The sequence below is a fragment of the Orycteropus afer genome, unplaced genomic scaffold, assembly GCF_000298275.1.
Source record: "Orycteropus afer afer isolate SDZICR_OR568_19922 unplaced genomic scaffold, OryAfe1.0 scaffold00257, whole genome shotgun sequence".
NCBI classification, from domain to species: Eukaryota; Metazoa; Chordata; class Mammalia; order Tubulidentata; family Orycteropodidae; genus Orycteropus; species Orycteropus afer.
In genome coordinates, this window is record NW_006921844.1 from 4682760 (window position 1) to 4700984 (window position 18225).

General features: G+C 33.4%; 1 protein-coding gene across 1 annotated transcript in view; it reads left to right on the forward strand.

Moving 5' to 3' along the window:
* The first annotated feature begins 3404 nt into the window (after positions 1 to 3404).
* Positions 3405 to 18225, forward strand: part of CLINT1 (clathrin interactor 1) — a 32578-nt gene continuing 17757 nt past the window's right edge. The window contains 8 exon segments of the mRNA XM_007949926.2: positions 3405 to 3452; positions 3454 to 3572; positions 4120 to 4216; positions 6482 to 6590; positions 7558 to 7722; positions 10691 to 10868; positions 13711 to 13957; positions 16612 to 16681. Coding sequence (XP_007948117.2) covers positions 3405 to 3452; positions 3454 to 3572; positions 4120 to 4216; positions 6482 to 6590; positions 7558 to 7722; positions 10691 to 10868; positions 13711 to 13957; positions 16612 to 16681 — 1033 coding nt within the window.

Below are 18225 nucleotides of genomic sequence, written 5' to 3' on the forward strand. Positions count from 1 at the left end.
CATACATCATCCACGGACTTTCAGTGTTTAATGTAATGTCCTAATAATGATCTGCCCTGTCCTTTTCTTTAAAACCTGAGTGCAGAGCGAGAATTTAAAACTTTTTCAAATAAGAAATTTCAATTTAGGATTGATAGAAGTCCAAAAGGTGCTTATATTGGACTATTAGTGTTAGTCCAAATGGTATGAGACTGTTGCTGTTTTCCCTATCATTTTGTTTGCAGAACAGATCCTAGACCTTTGTCTGCATTTGTGTCTGTTTGAAAAACTAATGAGAGAACCCCCTCTAGTGTCTGAAATAGCCTATTTTAAAGCATTTATGTCAATCACAGGAAGTTTTGGTAATTAAACTAGCTTTTTTATCCTTTTATATTTGGGTGTACATTTTTCTTTCTTTCTTTTTTGTTTGTTTGTTTTCCTTTTTTAAAAGGTCACCAGAATTATGCATAGGGCATGGAAATCAGGGCCATAGGAAACATGGGAAAGGAAGAATCGAAATGCCGTTTTTACCTTTTTCGAAGTTGTTATGTGCTGTCGAGTCAGACTCAGACCCGTCTCATAGTGAACCCTTCTTGGGTTTCTGAGGCAGTATCACTATGGAAGTAGATAGCCCAACCTTCCTTCCGAGGAGTGGCTAGTGGGTTTGAACCGCCAGCCTTCTGGTTAGCAGAAGCCTTAGGCACTAAGTCCAGTGGTATTTTTTTTGTTGTTTGTTTAGTTTTAGTTTTAATTTACATTTGTTTTTTTAATTCAATGTAGCTTAAAAATACTTTGTTTTGGAGTTTTTTATGCCATCAGATCTCATCTTGAGAGAGATCTTTACATTTTCTGGTAGCAACAATTTCATTGGAAAAGTGGTTTTAAAATAGAGCCTGATTGTCTTCGTGGAAGTGATCATTTGTTTTAGTGTAATTGCTGTATCCTTCTGTGGATATATTTTATAACTGTACTGTATGTACTAATGGCAGGTAATCACTTTACCTAGTTCCCATTGTTTTTCAACCAAAAAAAAAAAAATTAGATTCTTAAATTATTGGCTCTTTGCCATCTCTTTCTCTAAATGTACAGCACTCAAACACAGGCCTTCAACTAAGAATCTTGTGAAGGGTTATGGAAACAGGACCTCTCTCATTTGACTCATGGGCCTTTGTAGCTTGAACAAGGAAAGTAGTGTTCTGAAAGCTACAGTATTTATGAAGGCTTTAGTAAAAATATTTCATGTATGTGGACTGGAGATTAACTCCTTTCATCGTGTTCTTCAACAGATTAAACAATGCAAACAGATTTCAAGTGCATTCTTGGTAATGAAATGCTTGGGTGAATTATAATCCTAATTGCTATTGTTCATTCCCACAGCTGCATTTTGACACTTTTAACTGCCTAAACCACGCATTCTTCAGCCACTCAGATAAACAAAAGCATTCTGAAATCCATCATTTTGTGGCATCTTTAATTGCAAATCTGTCGTTGGCCACCTTGATTTTATTTTGGTTTCATTGTTTGCAAAATTAGGAGGGAAAAAGTTCTTTTTAAAAAAAAAAAAATCTGTATTTATACCCAAAATTACTGTCAGTAGAACCTTTACTGGATTTTTATGAAAATTCATTCATTGATTATCTTACAATGTGAAGGAGGCAGTGGAGACTTTGAGTTTATTTTAGTCCCGGAGAATAATTTATATTTATTTTATCAGACTAAGTTGATATTTTAGAAGGCAGCTTTTTCTAGGATTTATATGAGTATAATAAAATTTCACTTTTCCTCTTTAGTAGAACAGTGTTCTGAATAATAAATCTAGAAACCAGATTTATTCAGTGATTTGGCAAGTCAAATCTATGCACACAATGGTTCTTTTAAAATTTGAATCCAAATTGTTTATTAGTCTTTTCCTTAAAGGTGAAGAAATGAAACCTTTGTAATACTTTTGAAATTTATATTTGTCTATATTTGAGAAAGAGATTAGAGTGCCACTTTCAACCAAACCTTTTTTTTGGGGGGCGGCTTTTTTTGATGACCAAAAACCCTATATGGCATAAGTGGAGGGTATATGTAAGCAACAGTTACCACATTTCTAATTTTTCACTATTTCTAAGACATAAGTGGAAGATTTGAATTAACATTCACAGATATCTGTTATAACAATTGTTCAGTAATAACAATTGTTCAATAATATAATTAGAGCTTTAGGTGTCACATGAGTACTACTATATAGCACATCACATTTTCATTATATTTCTTTATTCCTTGTCAGAATGACTTTGAATTCTTAAATTCATGTAAGCATGAAGAATTGTTTTAACAACCAGATGCTTTATGGTCTCATGTCTTAACTTTAAGGTATTCTTTTCAAAGTTAATTATTTCTTATAAAATACAATTTAATCTTTTTAAATTCTAACAGGTGATTATTGTCTTTAGTAATAAATAATAATAATCATAGCTAACACTGAATGAACACTTCCTATATGTCAGACACTGCTAATAAGTACCATTTGATATGCTGTAAAAACATTTTGAAGTAGTAAACAAAAAAAAACCATACTCACTGCCACCTTAGTCGTTTCCAGCTCATAGCAACCCCTCCTTGGGTTTCCAGGGCAGTATCTCAACAGAAGCAGATTACTCAATCTTCCTTCCCAAGAGTGGCTGATGGGTTTGAACTGCCAGGCTTCTGGTTAGCAGTCAAATGCCTTAGGCACTATGCCATGCTTATTCCCATTTTACATTTTAAGAAACTGAGATTAGGAAATTAAAATAATTTTTCCAGAAGTTACAAAATAAGTGAATGGAGTCAGATCTTTTTGACTCCTATAGAGCCCATGTTCGTGACCATTGTTGGAGTCTTAAGGAAATGTTAAATACATGATTGTATATAGCCTCTTGGTGGAATATTATGTAGCCATTAAAAGTGTTACTGTGATTATGTGACATGGAAAAATGCATATAATACAATAAATGTGGAGGGGGACCAAGGGATTGCAGTTGAATGTTCATCTTCAGAGAATATTATCTTTGATTTGTCATTGCTGGTTTTTCTTGTTACATTGATAATGTTTAACTGTTACATAATTTTGCTTATTAATTTACAGAATTTCTATAAGCCTGCCTGTAAACCAGGACTGGTTAGGAAAATGACAATTTAGTTGTGTAATAGACTCCAGTTCACTTTCCTTTCTAATTTGGTCCAAAGCCATCTTTTTTTAACTGGGCTTGTGCCAACTCTAATGTAATCTCTTGTCTCTCATCTGTATTCTTGAAGGCTAGTGGAATAGTAAAATCTTCTTAAAGATAACTTAAATGTGTTATACAGTATCCTCAGGGTAGCCTGTGCACAAAAGATGTTTTCTTTCCCACCCTGTAAAGGTATCTCATTAGGACACCCAGTAGTGTCATTATTAAGTTTTCATGTGTTTCTCAGTTTTGATGCTAATCTTTGTGCGTATGTGCGTGCATTTTTTTTCTCTGCAGCACCAATGTGGTTATGAATTATTCAGAGATTGAGTCTAAGGTTCGAGAAGCAACGAATGATGATCCTTGGGGACCTTCTGGGCAACTCATGGGAGAGATTGCCAAGTAAGTGATAATTTGACTCAGCAGTGCAGAAAGAACCCAAGTATCTTTAAACAGAAATAAGAAATTTGCTTTTGGTTTTAAGCTGTTCAGCTACCAAATACAAATTTTGCATAATTGTTCAGATAATAATGTGGAAAGTTTTATGCAGGGTCCATTCTTAAAAATTAGCTCAAAAAAGGTGAAACAAGATATTTGGTTTTTAGTAACATTTAGACACCGTTGCTTACTATGTAAAATTTTGACAAATGCATGTAAAATAAGTAAAGTTATAAAATGTTTTTCTTGATGAACATCTGGGCAACTATACTAGTGAGTATAGGGCTTATAAAGCATGATATTAATTGTTGGGGTTTACAGATGTGCTAGGTATTGCACAAAATATAGGGAAAACATTTTCAAGGAAGTGTACCTAAATTTTAAAAAATAAACTCAATAATTTTTTTAAGTGCTTTGAGAAAACACAGTAACTTAGAACAAGCCTGCCATCTACTGTCAGAATTAACATACTGCTAACTCTTAAGGAAAATTACTCTTTTTTTTTTTTAAGGGCTACATTTATGTATGAACAATTTCCAGAACTTATGAATATGCTTTGGTCAAGAATGTTAAAAGACAACAAAAAGAATTGGAGAAGAGTTTATAAGGTATGAGCATAAGTCTCTTTTTATTATTTGACATAAATACTTGAAAACAAATAATTACTAGGAGGGACGTGGAGAAAGGCATCATGTTTGGTGAAGTGGAGGGCCAGCAAAAAAGGGGAACACCCTCATTGAGATGGATAATACAGTGGCTGCAACAGTGGGCTCAAGCATAGCAATGATTGTGATGATGGTGCAGGACTGGGCAGTGTTTCATTCTGTTGTACGTAGGGTCACTATGATTTAAAACCAACTTGACAACACCTAACAGCCACAGCAAAGTGCTGAGTATTATCACTGTTTATCAGATGCCCCCATAAACAGCATAGTGTCCCCCACTCTCCCCCATTGCTAAATATGGAGTGGAACAAGTAAGAACTTTGTAAATACTCAAATAATGATAGACTACAATTCATGGTTCTCTATATTTGCAGGGCAAACCTGTAGTAAGATTCGTTCATTTTACGCATTGTAGATGGCTTTTTTGGGTTGTGGAAATTTCTGCCAACTATTTTTTTTCCATTGGAACAGGCAAGATTTCTGGGATCATCAGGTTCAATCCATTGCTTGATGGCATGACTTGAATATTTGGCATCTCCCATAGAAAATAGTCAACAAGTTTTTATTAGCAAAATAAATGACTATTAATTTTTTATTATTAAAAATAATAATTGAAATTTATGGTGTACATACATAAATTATTTTGAAGTACATCACATCCTAGAACAGCATATTATAGAACAGGTAAAAGAAGTAGATTTGTTATTTGTGTTCTGTTTTATAGTCATCATAAACTATTCTCAATGTGAAATGTTTAAAATTAATATTAGTAATACTTCTAACTGTTCTATTTTAATTTGTTAAATTTTCCCTAAGTATATAATTGTGCATATCAAAAATGAGTCTGTAATAGTATAGATATTTAGTGTGTGAACAATTATGATGTGGAATAGTAAATTTAAAATGGTTTGTCATCTCTACATAAAAATTTGCCTGAGTTATAACTTAGTATTCTGAACCAAAAAGTATATAATTTAAAAGATAATAGATTCTAAAACATACTATACTTAAATTGTAACATTTAAAATTTTCACATACACATTCTATCAGATTTCTTTCATTCTGTTCTCATTTCTTAATCATACGATGCATAATTCTAAAGCAGCAAAGTCATCTCTTCTTCCACTTCACTGTATTGTGATTCAGAATGAATTTTTCTTTGCAAAATGGAATATAGCATTCTTGTTTGAAACTTTGAAAGTAATGTTTCTAGCTATCAGGATTAAAAAAATCTAAACTTCAATTACTTGATTTTTTGTTTTGTTTGTTTCTTTCTGAAAAAACATTCACTGTCATTCCCTTAGTTTATTCGATAGATGTGATCACATAGTTGAAATCACTAAATTAAATATACTTTTTAAAGTGAATTTAAAAAAAATAATAATTCTCAAGGAAACTACATTCTTAAAGAATAAACCTGTAGGATGAGCTTTTTGTGCCCCTCACTTTCATCAGCTTAACTCAAATTTTCATATATCTAATCATCTTTAAATGAACTTTGTTCCAAGCAGTATTAAGTTCAGTTGCATTTACTCTGACTACCAGTAAGAATTTTAAAGTGTACAGTTTAGTGATCATTATTATAATGGCATTTGTGCAATAGTCACCACAACCTAATTCCAGAACATTTCCATTCCCTCAAAAAGAAATACTCCATACTTGTTAGCAGTCATTCTAAGAGTAATTTTTAACAAAATTTTCTTAAATGTTAAGTTTTTGTCTTTTATTTGTTGGCAGAACCTTTTTAAGAGAAAGTCACACATATCTTCTACCTCAAACATTACATTTTAACTGGGGGAAAATATTATGCAATCATATAATTACCAAGTAATTACTTTCTCTAAACTGATGTTTCTAATAATTTATGCTTCCATAGTGCCTAGATGAAAAGTAAAAATCAAGCTTGTTTTTGGAAGCTTAGTGTTCATTTACATCATATATTCAGGTGTTTGTGAACATCAGAATTACTGTTTTTTTTAATCTTTTAATACAAGGTATCCAGTAGTTTATAATGATGTTTTATGCTTGATCTAAGAGGAACTTTAAATTGTTAATATAAGTTGTGTAAAGTCTAGTGTAAGGTTAAGAAACCCCCTCCACATGAAAATTATTTATTTGCTAATGTTGGAATTATTTTTTTTAACCACTTAACAAAGCTCTACCAGAATTTCTTTCATTAATTCATTTGGTGCTTTTGTATTTTTACAGTCGTTGCTGCTCCTAGCTTACCTCATAAGAAATGGATCAGAGCGTGTTGTTACAAGTGCCAGAGAACACATTTATGATTTGCGATCTCTGGAAAATTACCACTTTGTAGGTGAGCAATAGAAAAACCTTATAAGCAAATTAAAACAGTAGTTGGAGTTGTCAGTCACCTGAACCAGCTTAGAAGCTTCTCTGCTCTAATTAGAATGTGACTGTTGCTGGTTGTGTGACGAGTGCAGAATCCAAGACGTGGGGCCCTAGAGTATTAATTAGTGAAGACAAGAACTTGCAGAAAAGACTGGCTAATAACAACAGAACCAACACAACATGAGTGTTCGGGTTTATATTAAAATATGCACTGGAGACTGGTCCCCTGTGGTGTCCATAAAGGAATAGCTTTAATCATATGGGAAGAAAAGGTTAGAGCTCCAAAACACACACATCTGTTTGAAGCTGGTTTTTTTTTTTTTCCTCCCACCAAATAATATTTACTGTGCAAAGGCAGCAAGACCAGAGTGTGTTTTGAATGTGAAAGAGGCTAGAGAATGAATTACATTTCATTTTGTAGCATACTCCAGTTGAAAGCACTTTAAAAATTCCGTTTTTCAGCAATACTAAATCCTGGTAATTAGTGTTTCCAAACTTGTATTGGTGAAACCAAGACATATGGTGCTTTTCAATTACTATAATGTTAAATTGGGTTTTGTTTTTTAGGTTAAAATATAATAGAAAAAGAAAGCAATGGTTATGACTATGAGTCCATTTCATAAGGTCATCAACATTAGGTTTTTTTTAGTGGATCTTTAATTGACCTTGCATATTACAATTACCTGTAGTCCCTTTTAGTTAATCTATAAATGCTCCTATAAACCAAAATTACATTTCAAGACTTCAGATACGCTGAAGAGGAAATGACAAAGTTGAATAGCACAGTTCACTACTTTTTATTATTTTTTTAAACTGTTGACAAATACATTGGTTTCTTATAATGTAGAAATTTTAGTGTCTTGTTTTTTAAAGAGTTTGATAAATGTTGAATTAATTCTTAAGGTGTTTTTTCTCCCTCACCATTCTCACAGATGAGCATGGCAAGGATCAGGGTATAAATATTCGCCAAAAGGTGAAAGAATTGGTTGAATTTGCCCAGGATGACGACAGGCTTCGTGAAGAACGAAAAAAAGCAAAGAAGAACAAAGACAAATATGTTGGGGTGTCCTCAGACAGTGTTGGAGGATTCAGATACAGTGAGTATCAAAAAATAGACTGGCACCTAAGCATAGGTTTAGCTACTTGATATGTATTATAAGAGTCATTGAAATACTAAAGACTAAAATATCATTTATTCAGCAATACATAGACTACTGAAAAAAACATAATACTCATTCTAGTGTCTTACCAAATGGATCTTGGGAACTTTTCTACTTTTTCCTTTTGTGTATTCAAAAATATGATTTTAACTATTAATGGTTAATTAAAATGACTGCAAAATTTGAGTTGACATACAGAGAGTAAAACAGATACATACCCTTCCCTCTTAGCATTACTGTTCTTTAGAAAAATATTTCTCTACTCCCGCTTTAGAACATAAAACCGTAAGTGTGTTCTAGAGATGCATCTGCCTAATTCAAAATCAATGTAGCTCTGTTATTGGCCCCAAATAGCTAAGCTTATTATAAATAAGTCGATCCAGCCTCAGTCTCTCTGCTGTTAATTAAGTAATGTATAAAATGTTAATTTGGCATAGAAGATGACTGTTGATGCTGTCAATTTTTCTTCTAGGCCTATCACTTTGCTTAATGGTTCCTAACACATTTAAGAGCAGCTAGAACATTCATCTCTCATGTTTGGTTTTAATGTAATAAAATAATTTCCTTAAAATAGGACACCAGATGCTTGAAAACAAGTACATAAAATAAGGCAAACTCTGGTAATCCCCTTGGTCATTTTGTGTATGTACGGCCAGGCCAGTGCTTGTGTATCTTAGCAGCTGGGTGTTGGTACTATCTAGCTCCCTACCCATGTCTCAATTTGTTTATATATGGATTGTCCTGAGGTGGATTACCTCCTTTATTGGAACTATGTAAAAACCTTTGATTTCTTATTTTGTGATTACCTTTAAAATAGCTTAGTATCTTTGATCCTTTGCTTCTCCAACTTGCTGCTCTGAAAGAAAAAATATTGCACTTAATTAGCTGTTGAAGGATATTTCTAACAGCAGAAAAAAATCCTTTTTGAAATGTCACATACAAGTCAGTTCTTGAATTAGACAAGAACATTTTCCTTAAATAAAGAATACAGATTTGTTTTGGAGGTTTTTATTTAAGAGAGCAAGAAATTTTGGATTATTTGACTAAGTGGTTATTTTGTTCTTTAGCATTATCAGAATAGCTGTAGCAGCGTAATGTATTTTTTAGTAGAAATTGCCATTCGCCACTCATTTTCTCATTTCACTTGTTTGTATTTTTATCAGCACAATATGTAATTATATCAGATAAAATTAGAAAATTGAGTACTTTTCAGATACAGTTACAGTGAACTAATTGCAGCATCTGCATTAGAGGTATAGTTGAACATTCTATGTTTGCATTATTTGCAAAAATATTTTTAATGTTTCATATTATCAGAGACATATAACTAATCAATTTTATCTCTTGTGTGTGTGGTTTTATTTCAAAATTATATAACATCTTACCAGTATCTAATATCCTTCGCACTAATTTAGCATGATGTCTACCATGCTAATCAGTTTGGTTTCCATCTAGTTTCATTTTTTCTATAAATTTATTCATGATGTTGTTGCAATATACATACACATTGTTGAAACATCACTTAATTTTGAGGAAAATTTTTGCCTAGGAAATTTCTTTTTTGCCATGTTTTCTAAGTTGGTGGTTACATTCAGATTTAATAAGCATAATTTAAAATCCTCAAGCTCTTGCATAAAAATTGTAATCTTGTAGTTTTATTAGGTAATTCAGCAAAATGGTTTTGTTAACATACCACCAGAATTTGTTTACAGAAGCTCAGTTACTCACTTTTTGGTTATTTTCTTGTTCCTCATTGCTTCTTCCATTTTCTCTTCAACGTGCCTTAATTTTCTTTCCTTTTTTTTTTTTTTAAACCTCTGTGATTATCTTTCACGTTTGCCTCTTCAGTTGGATTTGGACATGCAAATGGAAAGTTTCCATTTAGTGCACATAATTGCAAGATCTAAGACAAATCTTGCCATTTTGGTTTGAGATTTGTTCACGTCCATGCTTTATTTTCTTCATTCCCATGTTCACCTAGAAGCTGCCTGGGTTTCTCTGTCTGCGTGTATATTTGGACTTCATGAATACCTCGTTACTAGTTGCTGTCGAACTGACTCCAACTCATGGCGACCCCATGTGTGTCAGAGCAGAAAATGCTCCATAGGGGTTTTGCTAGTTGATTTTTCAAAAGTAGGTTGCCAGGTCTTTCTTCTGAGGCACCTCTGGGTGAACTTGAACTTCCAACCTTTCAGTTGGCACCCAAGTACGTTAACCATTTTCATTACCCAGAAACTGGTCACCACTATTCTGAACTGCTTGCACATACTTTCATGATTCTAGTGTGTATAGTTTTGTTCATTAGAATATGCTTTCTCTTTGCAGTAATTGCAGAATGCTTTCATGTACCTGAAAATCCACTGAGTTATTTTTCTAGTTTGATACTAATGAATGGTGGTTATTGCATCCTTTCAGCATATTGGAACATGAAACATCCAGAATGGTGTTTCTTTTAGTTTGTGTTTTTTTAAGAGATGATTGCGGTCCAATTCTTTTCTAATAATTGAAAAACCATTAAAAGGAATGAAATATAATACATTAAGTAACTTTTGTAAAAACAAAAAGATTTCCATTTCTCTTTTGCTTATATACCTTATGTTGTCAGTTTTTGTGTTTTCTACTACTCCTTTCAACAGCATTTAAGAACTTCCTGATATGCTGTGCTATGCATTAAGGTTGTGTAAGTTTTCATAAACAAAAGCTTTTGAATCTGCATTCCTGCCACTTAATGACTGGCATTACATGCTGTGCCTTGCTGTAATTGTGTTGATTCAGCACTGTGGGAGCTTTCTGTTTTCCTTTGAAAACTACTTTATTATGAGGAAAAGCTTCAGAAATAAGAATTATAGACATCCTTTGAATTTAATGTCTTTAGAGTTGCTTCTCTTTTTAATGTTTTATATAGGTGAAAGATATGATCCTGAGCCCAAATCAAAATGGGATGAGGAGTGGGATAAAAACAAGAGTGCTTTTCCATTCAGTGATAAATTAGGTGAACTGAGTGATAAAATTGGAAGCACAATTGATGACACCATCAGCAAGTTCCGGAGGAAAGATAGAGAAGACTCTCCAGAAAGATGCAGGTATTAACACTTTGTCTCCTAGGTCTCTTGGAAAGGGTGCTAAATTTTTGCAGCTTTTTAAAAATGCTACAGCAAACATTATTTGCAGTTAGTATTGACACATTTTTCAAGTTTTCTGTTTCCACTTATTTCTAATGTTGATCATGTTCCCTACATATTTTATGCATAGTACTTACTCTTCTCTTGGAAAAAAAAATTATTTTCATTAAGAATTTTTACAACTTAATCTGCATTTGGGCATCAGATGATACAGAAATCTAAAGTATTGTTGAGAGGTAATGAAGTGTAAAGCATATGAAATTTAAATCCTCACTTTGCATTTTGTTATGATTCTGTGCCAGCATGTACCAGAAAAAAAAACTTCAAATGGACTTTTGGACCAAAAAGTTAACAAGTGTGGATCATAGTTTTATGCATTACATTTTCTGATGGTAGGGCACTTGCATTTGGTTTTAACAATTTCTTGAAACTTTACATTCACTCTTTGTTCTTACTAATGTAGCATATATAGTTTTTCTACTAATTTAAAAGAGAATGTGTGACATTTAATTTACAAAGCAAGTTTTACGGAACTTTTCATATGTGTCTCATAATATCCCTATTAGATAGGGTAGAATGAGGCTTTTACCCTTTTTTTTTCGAAGGTAAAACCTGAGAATCATTCAAATAGAATTTGCCTAAAGCAGCAGATAGTAATAGAGGTTATTAAAAAGAAGAACATATGCAAATTTTGTAACCATTCAGGTTCTGAAATATTTGCCTCGTATCTTTTCAGTGATTCCATACTTGTTAAATCCCAAGAATGCAAGACTATTTCTGGAGTGTGATCTTTGAAGAGCCAGATTTCGCTTTTAGTGCTTTGAGTATATTATTTTACAGTTAGATTTCTAGCTTTTTAGTATTGAAAGAGCATGTATCTGATAATTATAAATACTAAACTTTGGGAAATGATGCCTACTTCAAATATGCTGGGCTCTTTTTCTCTTGTTAATGTTCTTGTGGCCTATGTGTAAGTTTTTGGTTTAGTTTGGAATATGTGGCCAAATAGTCTATTGATACTTCCTAAAAAATTGTGGGGATCAGGTATATAACCTGGTTAGAGATTATTGTTATTTTCTTCTTTGCCATTCTCTCCTGTTTTTCTTACCTTAGTTTGCCTCCTTTTCTTTTTCTCTATGTGTTCCTTGATATTCTTTCTGTGTTGCCTCTAGGACAGGCTTTACTAGAGTTTGTACTTCCTAAATTTTTATTTAACAACAACAACAAGGTTTAAAAAAGTGACGATGTAGCATGTGTGATTTATCATAGTAACTAAAGGACATACTTAGAAGTTTACATCTTGAAGTGAAAATTATTTTAGGCAAAGGTGCATGGTGACCTTTCTGGCATGATACGAGGATTTAGGACTTGTAATTCCTATTGGATTCAGGAATTCTTGAATATTAATCAGTTATGAAGCTTCCATTTCAATGTATGCTAGACAGTTTAATATGCTCAAGTTGTAAAGAAATTTGTCATGCACTGAAGTAAAATTAGACATCAAAAATGTATGAAGTTTCAATTTTATATATAGGGCTTATGGTAGATAAGTTGTTGATCATGTGTTGTTGAGAAATTAGTAAATGACAAGGGATTTTGAACATTTACTAGTAGTTAGTAGGTTCTCTCTATAAAAATACATTTAAGCCCTTTGCTCTTTGTAGGAAGCCATCCTTCTTAATCTTTGATTTCTACAAGTTCTAAATTGGCTTATATTTAAGTAGAAAATTGCTTCAGATTAGTCTGAGTTAAATTGCATCAGTAATAATAGTCACAGTTTAATGGAGAATTTTAAGCATTTTATTCTAGGGTATTTATAAATTAAACCACCTACTCTAAAATTAAGTAATATAGATAATGGCACATATTCCAGATAATCTTTCTCTTTCCTCCTCTCCCTCCTTTCCTCCTTCCTTATTTCCCTCCCTCCTACTTGTACCAGAAAAAAAAAAAAACAATGCATTATTTCTGGAGAACAGAATAGTACTGACATTTTCATTCCAAGCATATAAAAAACCCACTTCTTTACTTACTCGGTATTTTTTTCTTTTGCTCTTTTCAAAAAAGAAAGTAATATGTTTTTGACTGAAAATGAAAAGGTGCTCGAAAGGGAATTAATTTTTAAAACACTTTAAATATAGTGAAGTTTTCTTTACTTTCCATAGTTACATAAAAGTTTGATATAATACTATAGTAAAATAAAACACAGTTATGAAATGCATTACCTCACATATTTCTGCATTTGTATTATTTGAATTCAGATAGGATAATATTTTAAAAGTATCCATTGAAATTGTAATATTTTACTATGTATGTGCATTAGTACGTGGGAATTGATGATGAATTACACTATATAAACTGGAACTATAGCCATTTCCACACAGTCCGTTTAAAAAAAAATGGTCAAATGCAGATATTTGAACTACCAGGGTCTTATTAGTTGATTCTGATATGATGATAATCCTGCTACTTTATTTTTAATTAAGTTTTAAATCTATAATAAATAAGCACTTAAGTTATTCCAGACATTTTATTTTACACATTTATGTAAATACTTTTTGTATCAGTGTTTTAGACTTATCTAGGGAATTCTCTGGGTTCTCATCTCCCCTCCCCAACACACACACGCACACACATCATTATTCAGATAGCTTAGGTAACATTCTGTTGATCCCTGTCAAATAGTCAGAGTATAGAATTTTGGAGTTACTGCATTTGAAATTCTTTAGCTCAAATCACTGAGGACTCCATTTTAAGATAATCCCAAGTCTTATTATTTGGCTTCGTTTTTAATATCTTTTAGCGACAGTGATGAGGAAAAGAAAGCGAGAAGAGGCAGATCTCCCAAAGGTGAATTCAAAGATGAAGAGGAGACTGTGACGACAAAGCATATCCATATCACACAGGCCACAGAGACCACCACAACCAGACACAAGCGCACAGCAAATCCTTCCAAAACCATTGATCTTGGAGCAGCAGCACATTACACAGGGGACAAAGCAAGTCCAGATCAGAATGCTTCAACCCATGCACCTCAGTCTTCAGTTAAGGTGGGAATGGCAATGAATTTACACATTATACACAGTTTTATTCTTATAAACTACTTTCAGAATTCCTGCCTTAGTAGCCTCACGTGGTTCTGAGCAATCATATTAATTATAAATCATCTGGCATGTATTACTCAGAGTCATTAATAATAAGAAACCTCTTTGGGAGAAGAAACCTGTCCAACTGCTGAAAGATTTCCTGTGCACTTTCTATGAAAGTACAAATGACACTCTTGGTTCATTTGGGAAAGGTGATACATCAGAACATAGTACATCTATTCCTTCTAGGTACCAGTGCTAGTTACCAAGCACAGCTTGATTCACTAAGGAAAACATTGGAGTATTTGGAAGTTTTTTAAAATGAAAAAAGAGGCACTAAATAGATTTTTGGGGAAAAAAACTAAACCCCCTGCCATTGAGTCGATTCTGACTCAGTGACTCCCGTTGGGTTTCCAAGGTGGTAAATCTTTATGGAAGTAGATTGCCCCATCTTCCTTCTACGGAGCACTCTTGGGTTTGAATCACCAGCCTTCTGGTTAATAGTCAAATGTCTTAGGCACTGTACCACCTGACCTCCTTCACTAAGTCAAAATGTAAGCCATAAAAAACCAAACCCACTGTCTTCAAGTTGATTCTGACTCATAGCAACCAACATTGGGATTTCCAAGGCTAATATGAATCTTTACAGAAGTAGATTGTCTCATCTTCCTGAGTCGATACATGGGAGCACTAATCTCATGTTACATGCAGTGATGCCTATAAAGGAAGACTTGCTTTGCCTGGTGGTCACAGCTGATCAGTAGCAGAAGCACTGCTTCTTGTACCTTCATAATTTGGTTATTTATTTATTTTTTACCATGGAAATGAATTCCACCTATTGGATACTTGGCCATTAGTTAGTTTTATGAGTAAGAAGCCTGCCATAGAGAGAGATTTTGCCCCAGAAGACTAAATTTCCCTTTTTGTCGCTTTCCCCCACTAGTCTAGTGTTTATGCAACTTTATGGTTATGTCAGAAGTAGCTAAATGCTGGGGAAGTTTTTTTTTTTTTTAATGTAGTTTGCAAATTGTAGGTGACTCTAGAAATAAAGACAGGCCTACTTAATTACAAGGTTAAGTACCAACTTTTGCCAGGTATCTTCTGGACTGGTATATAATTTCAACCATGCTGTGCTCTCCTTAATTTTGATGAAAACCTGGAAATTATAACAACTTCAGTCATAGTTAAAGAGGGAAAATGACTCTCATTGCTTTGTGGTCTAGATTTCTCTTGCTGTGGAAACAGCTGACTGATGGACATTAGGATCTGGTTGTTGTTGTTATGTGCCATGGAGTCGGACCCAACTCATAGCGACCCCTCCTTGGGTTTCCCGGGCTGTATCACTATGGAAGTAGATTGCCCAGCCTTCCTTCCGAGGAGTGGCTGGTGGGTTTGAACCGTGAGCCTTCTGGTTAGCAGTCCAATGCCTTAGGCACTATGCTACCAGAGCTCCTTTAGGATCTGGTAGATAATTTATTACTTAAAACCCAAATAAATGATGGCTGTCGTACTAGGAACTCGTGTCAAGATTCCAGGAAGGAAATGATCAAAACTGTGTAATTGTTTTTATTTTAACAATAAATTGACATTTTTATATTAAAGAATTTTAAATTTCCGTTTTTCCTACTGCCTGAATATATGCCATTCTGCCATAAATATTTTACATTTGTAGTATAAGCTTGTTTTGTCTGCTTTTATATTTAAAAAATTCTATAAGGCTGAAGTTCTTGAAAATTTATCCAGCTGCTTCTGATCCCTTTCAGTCTCAAGGTTATTTTGAACCACAATATAGTATTTTAAACTTCAAAGATCGAATTAAAATTTCTAGGAACTTGCAGTGTCTCTCTATTGCCTAGCAATTCAGTTCTGATTCAGTGTGTATGTTTCAAACATACAGGGCATATGCTTTAGGGTGCTTAGCACTATGGAGAATTAAAAAATAGTATTATAACACCAAGTAGGCCCTGCAATTTCGTTTTGGGAACTGAATTTCAACCAATTAGAAATCAAGGTATGCAGACCACATAGCTTTATACTAATGTGTGTAGTGTGCAAACAGTAAGCGTTGCTAAAGTTCCTAGAATCATAGATTTTTAGAGCTAGATCTGGTTAGGAACTTGGCCTCTAATCCAGTGGATTTCAGACTTCGTAATGCATTGGAATTATCAATGGAGCTTTTTAAGACTGTGCAAGTCAAGGCCTCATTCTGGGCAATTATGACTCAGTATGTTATGTGGTATTCAGGCATACATATTTTTTAATGTCTCACAAATGATTCTGATACATAGCATTAAGATTTGAGTGGGATCTGAAATACATGATTTCCAGATTGACATGCTGTAAGAACATAAATGAGTTACGAAAAAGAGGAGGGTGGACAGTAGGGACTTTCAACAGTACCAGGAATAGGCTTTCTTAACTACCTTTCCATCGGGATTCAGGGTCATTGCTATTTCCAGAAAACTGAATCAAGCCTTATTAATTACAGGTATTTGCTTTAAGTTGAGAATTAGAGAGGGGTAAGCTGATTAAAATGTTAAAGTTAGTTTTTTCCTGTTGAAAGCTTTTAGAAAAACATGGTTGTTTTCTAAGCTTATTAGTTAAGTTTTTGTTTTCAGACTTCAGTGCCTAGCAGCAAATCATCTGGTGACCTTGTTGATCTGTTTGATGGCACCAGCCAATCAACAGGTAAGCTTCCTCATTAGCTTCTTTTCAGTAACCTGGGTTTCAGAATCATTAAAAATAATAACAATAAAATAAAATCTAATGAAAAAGAATATTGTTATTTATTTTGCACTACATAAAATTCTAATAAGAAAGTAGTGAGCCTTAAGTGTTATTTGGGGGAGTTGTTAACTGCCTAAAATAAGGGAGAAGAGTGCTTAAATATTTGAAAATTCAGTAATATCTCCCTCTTCCTAATTTTTTTAGCACCAATATTGTCTTTACCACTCATTAGAACTATCATATTCTTAACTGTTTATCTTTTGATACATAATACATCCATTTCCCTATATTATCTTTTAAAAGAAATACACCCTCTTTTACACATTTTTCTGACCTTCAGACCTAGCAAAACTTTGTCTGTGGCAGGCAGTTATCTTTTAAAATACTGGCCAGTAATAATAGCATCCTCAAATCACTATAATATTTACATTTCAATCACTTACTATGTCTGATATAGTTGTTGTGTTGTTATGTGCCGTCGAGTCAGACCCGACTCATAGTGACCCCTCCTTGGGTTTCCGAGGCAGTATCACTACGGAAGTAGATTGCCCAGCCTTCCTTCCAAGGAGTGGCTGGTGGGTTTGAACCGCCAGCCTTCTGGTTAGCAGTCAAGTGCCTTAGGCACTACACTACCAGAACTCCCATCTGATATAGTACTTCTTGACAATTAATGATAAGTGATGTTTCAAACTATGGTACACTTCATAAAATTTTCTATGATCAAAGGTTTTGGAGGATTATAGTTCTCGTTTTTAATTTTATTAAATTAACATGGAGAAACATGAAACTTGTTATTACTATAAATTAAAACTGTGTGGTTATTTCGGGTCCTTTGCTTTCTTCATAAGCAAAATGTACTGCTCTGCCCATTTTGCTGTTGTTCCCTAAGTTTTAATTCTGGTTCTTAACGTTAGACATTACCTCTAGGTATGTCATTTAACTTTTTATTCCTTTATTCAATAAATACTTATTGTTGAATAACTGGTCTTGCTTGGAATATAATGGCTTAGTAAAATACTTGCCCTCCTGTGAAGGTCAAGTGGAGGAAGTAGTCGAAGTAATCATTAATCAATGAATAACAAGCAGTTACCTAGTTACAAATATGAAGAGTGCTTTGACAGAAAAGTGCATTCTGTCAAAGTGTGGAACTGCCTACATGACCTATTTGATGAGAGCTGTTGCAGAGCAGTTTACCAAGATGTTCTCTCATAGAGGTTTGATGATTTCTTCAGTTTGATTTTTAACATGTGCTAGAGTAATTCTTGATAAACTGATTTCAAGAAAATTGATATTTTAGGGTTTCATTTGATGGTTATGGAGTATTAAAAGACTACTGTGCTACTAGTCAAAATAGCTCAAGAGATACAGCTTCTTTTTAAAGACAATCTTTCCCAACCTGTTTAAAATTTCACATTAAAATGTAGCAGCAAAATAGGGATATAACTAATGTGCAAAATAAATTTCTTATTCCTAGTTTCTTGTAATGATTTTTCTTTTTTTTTTTT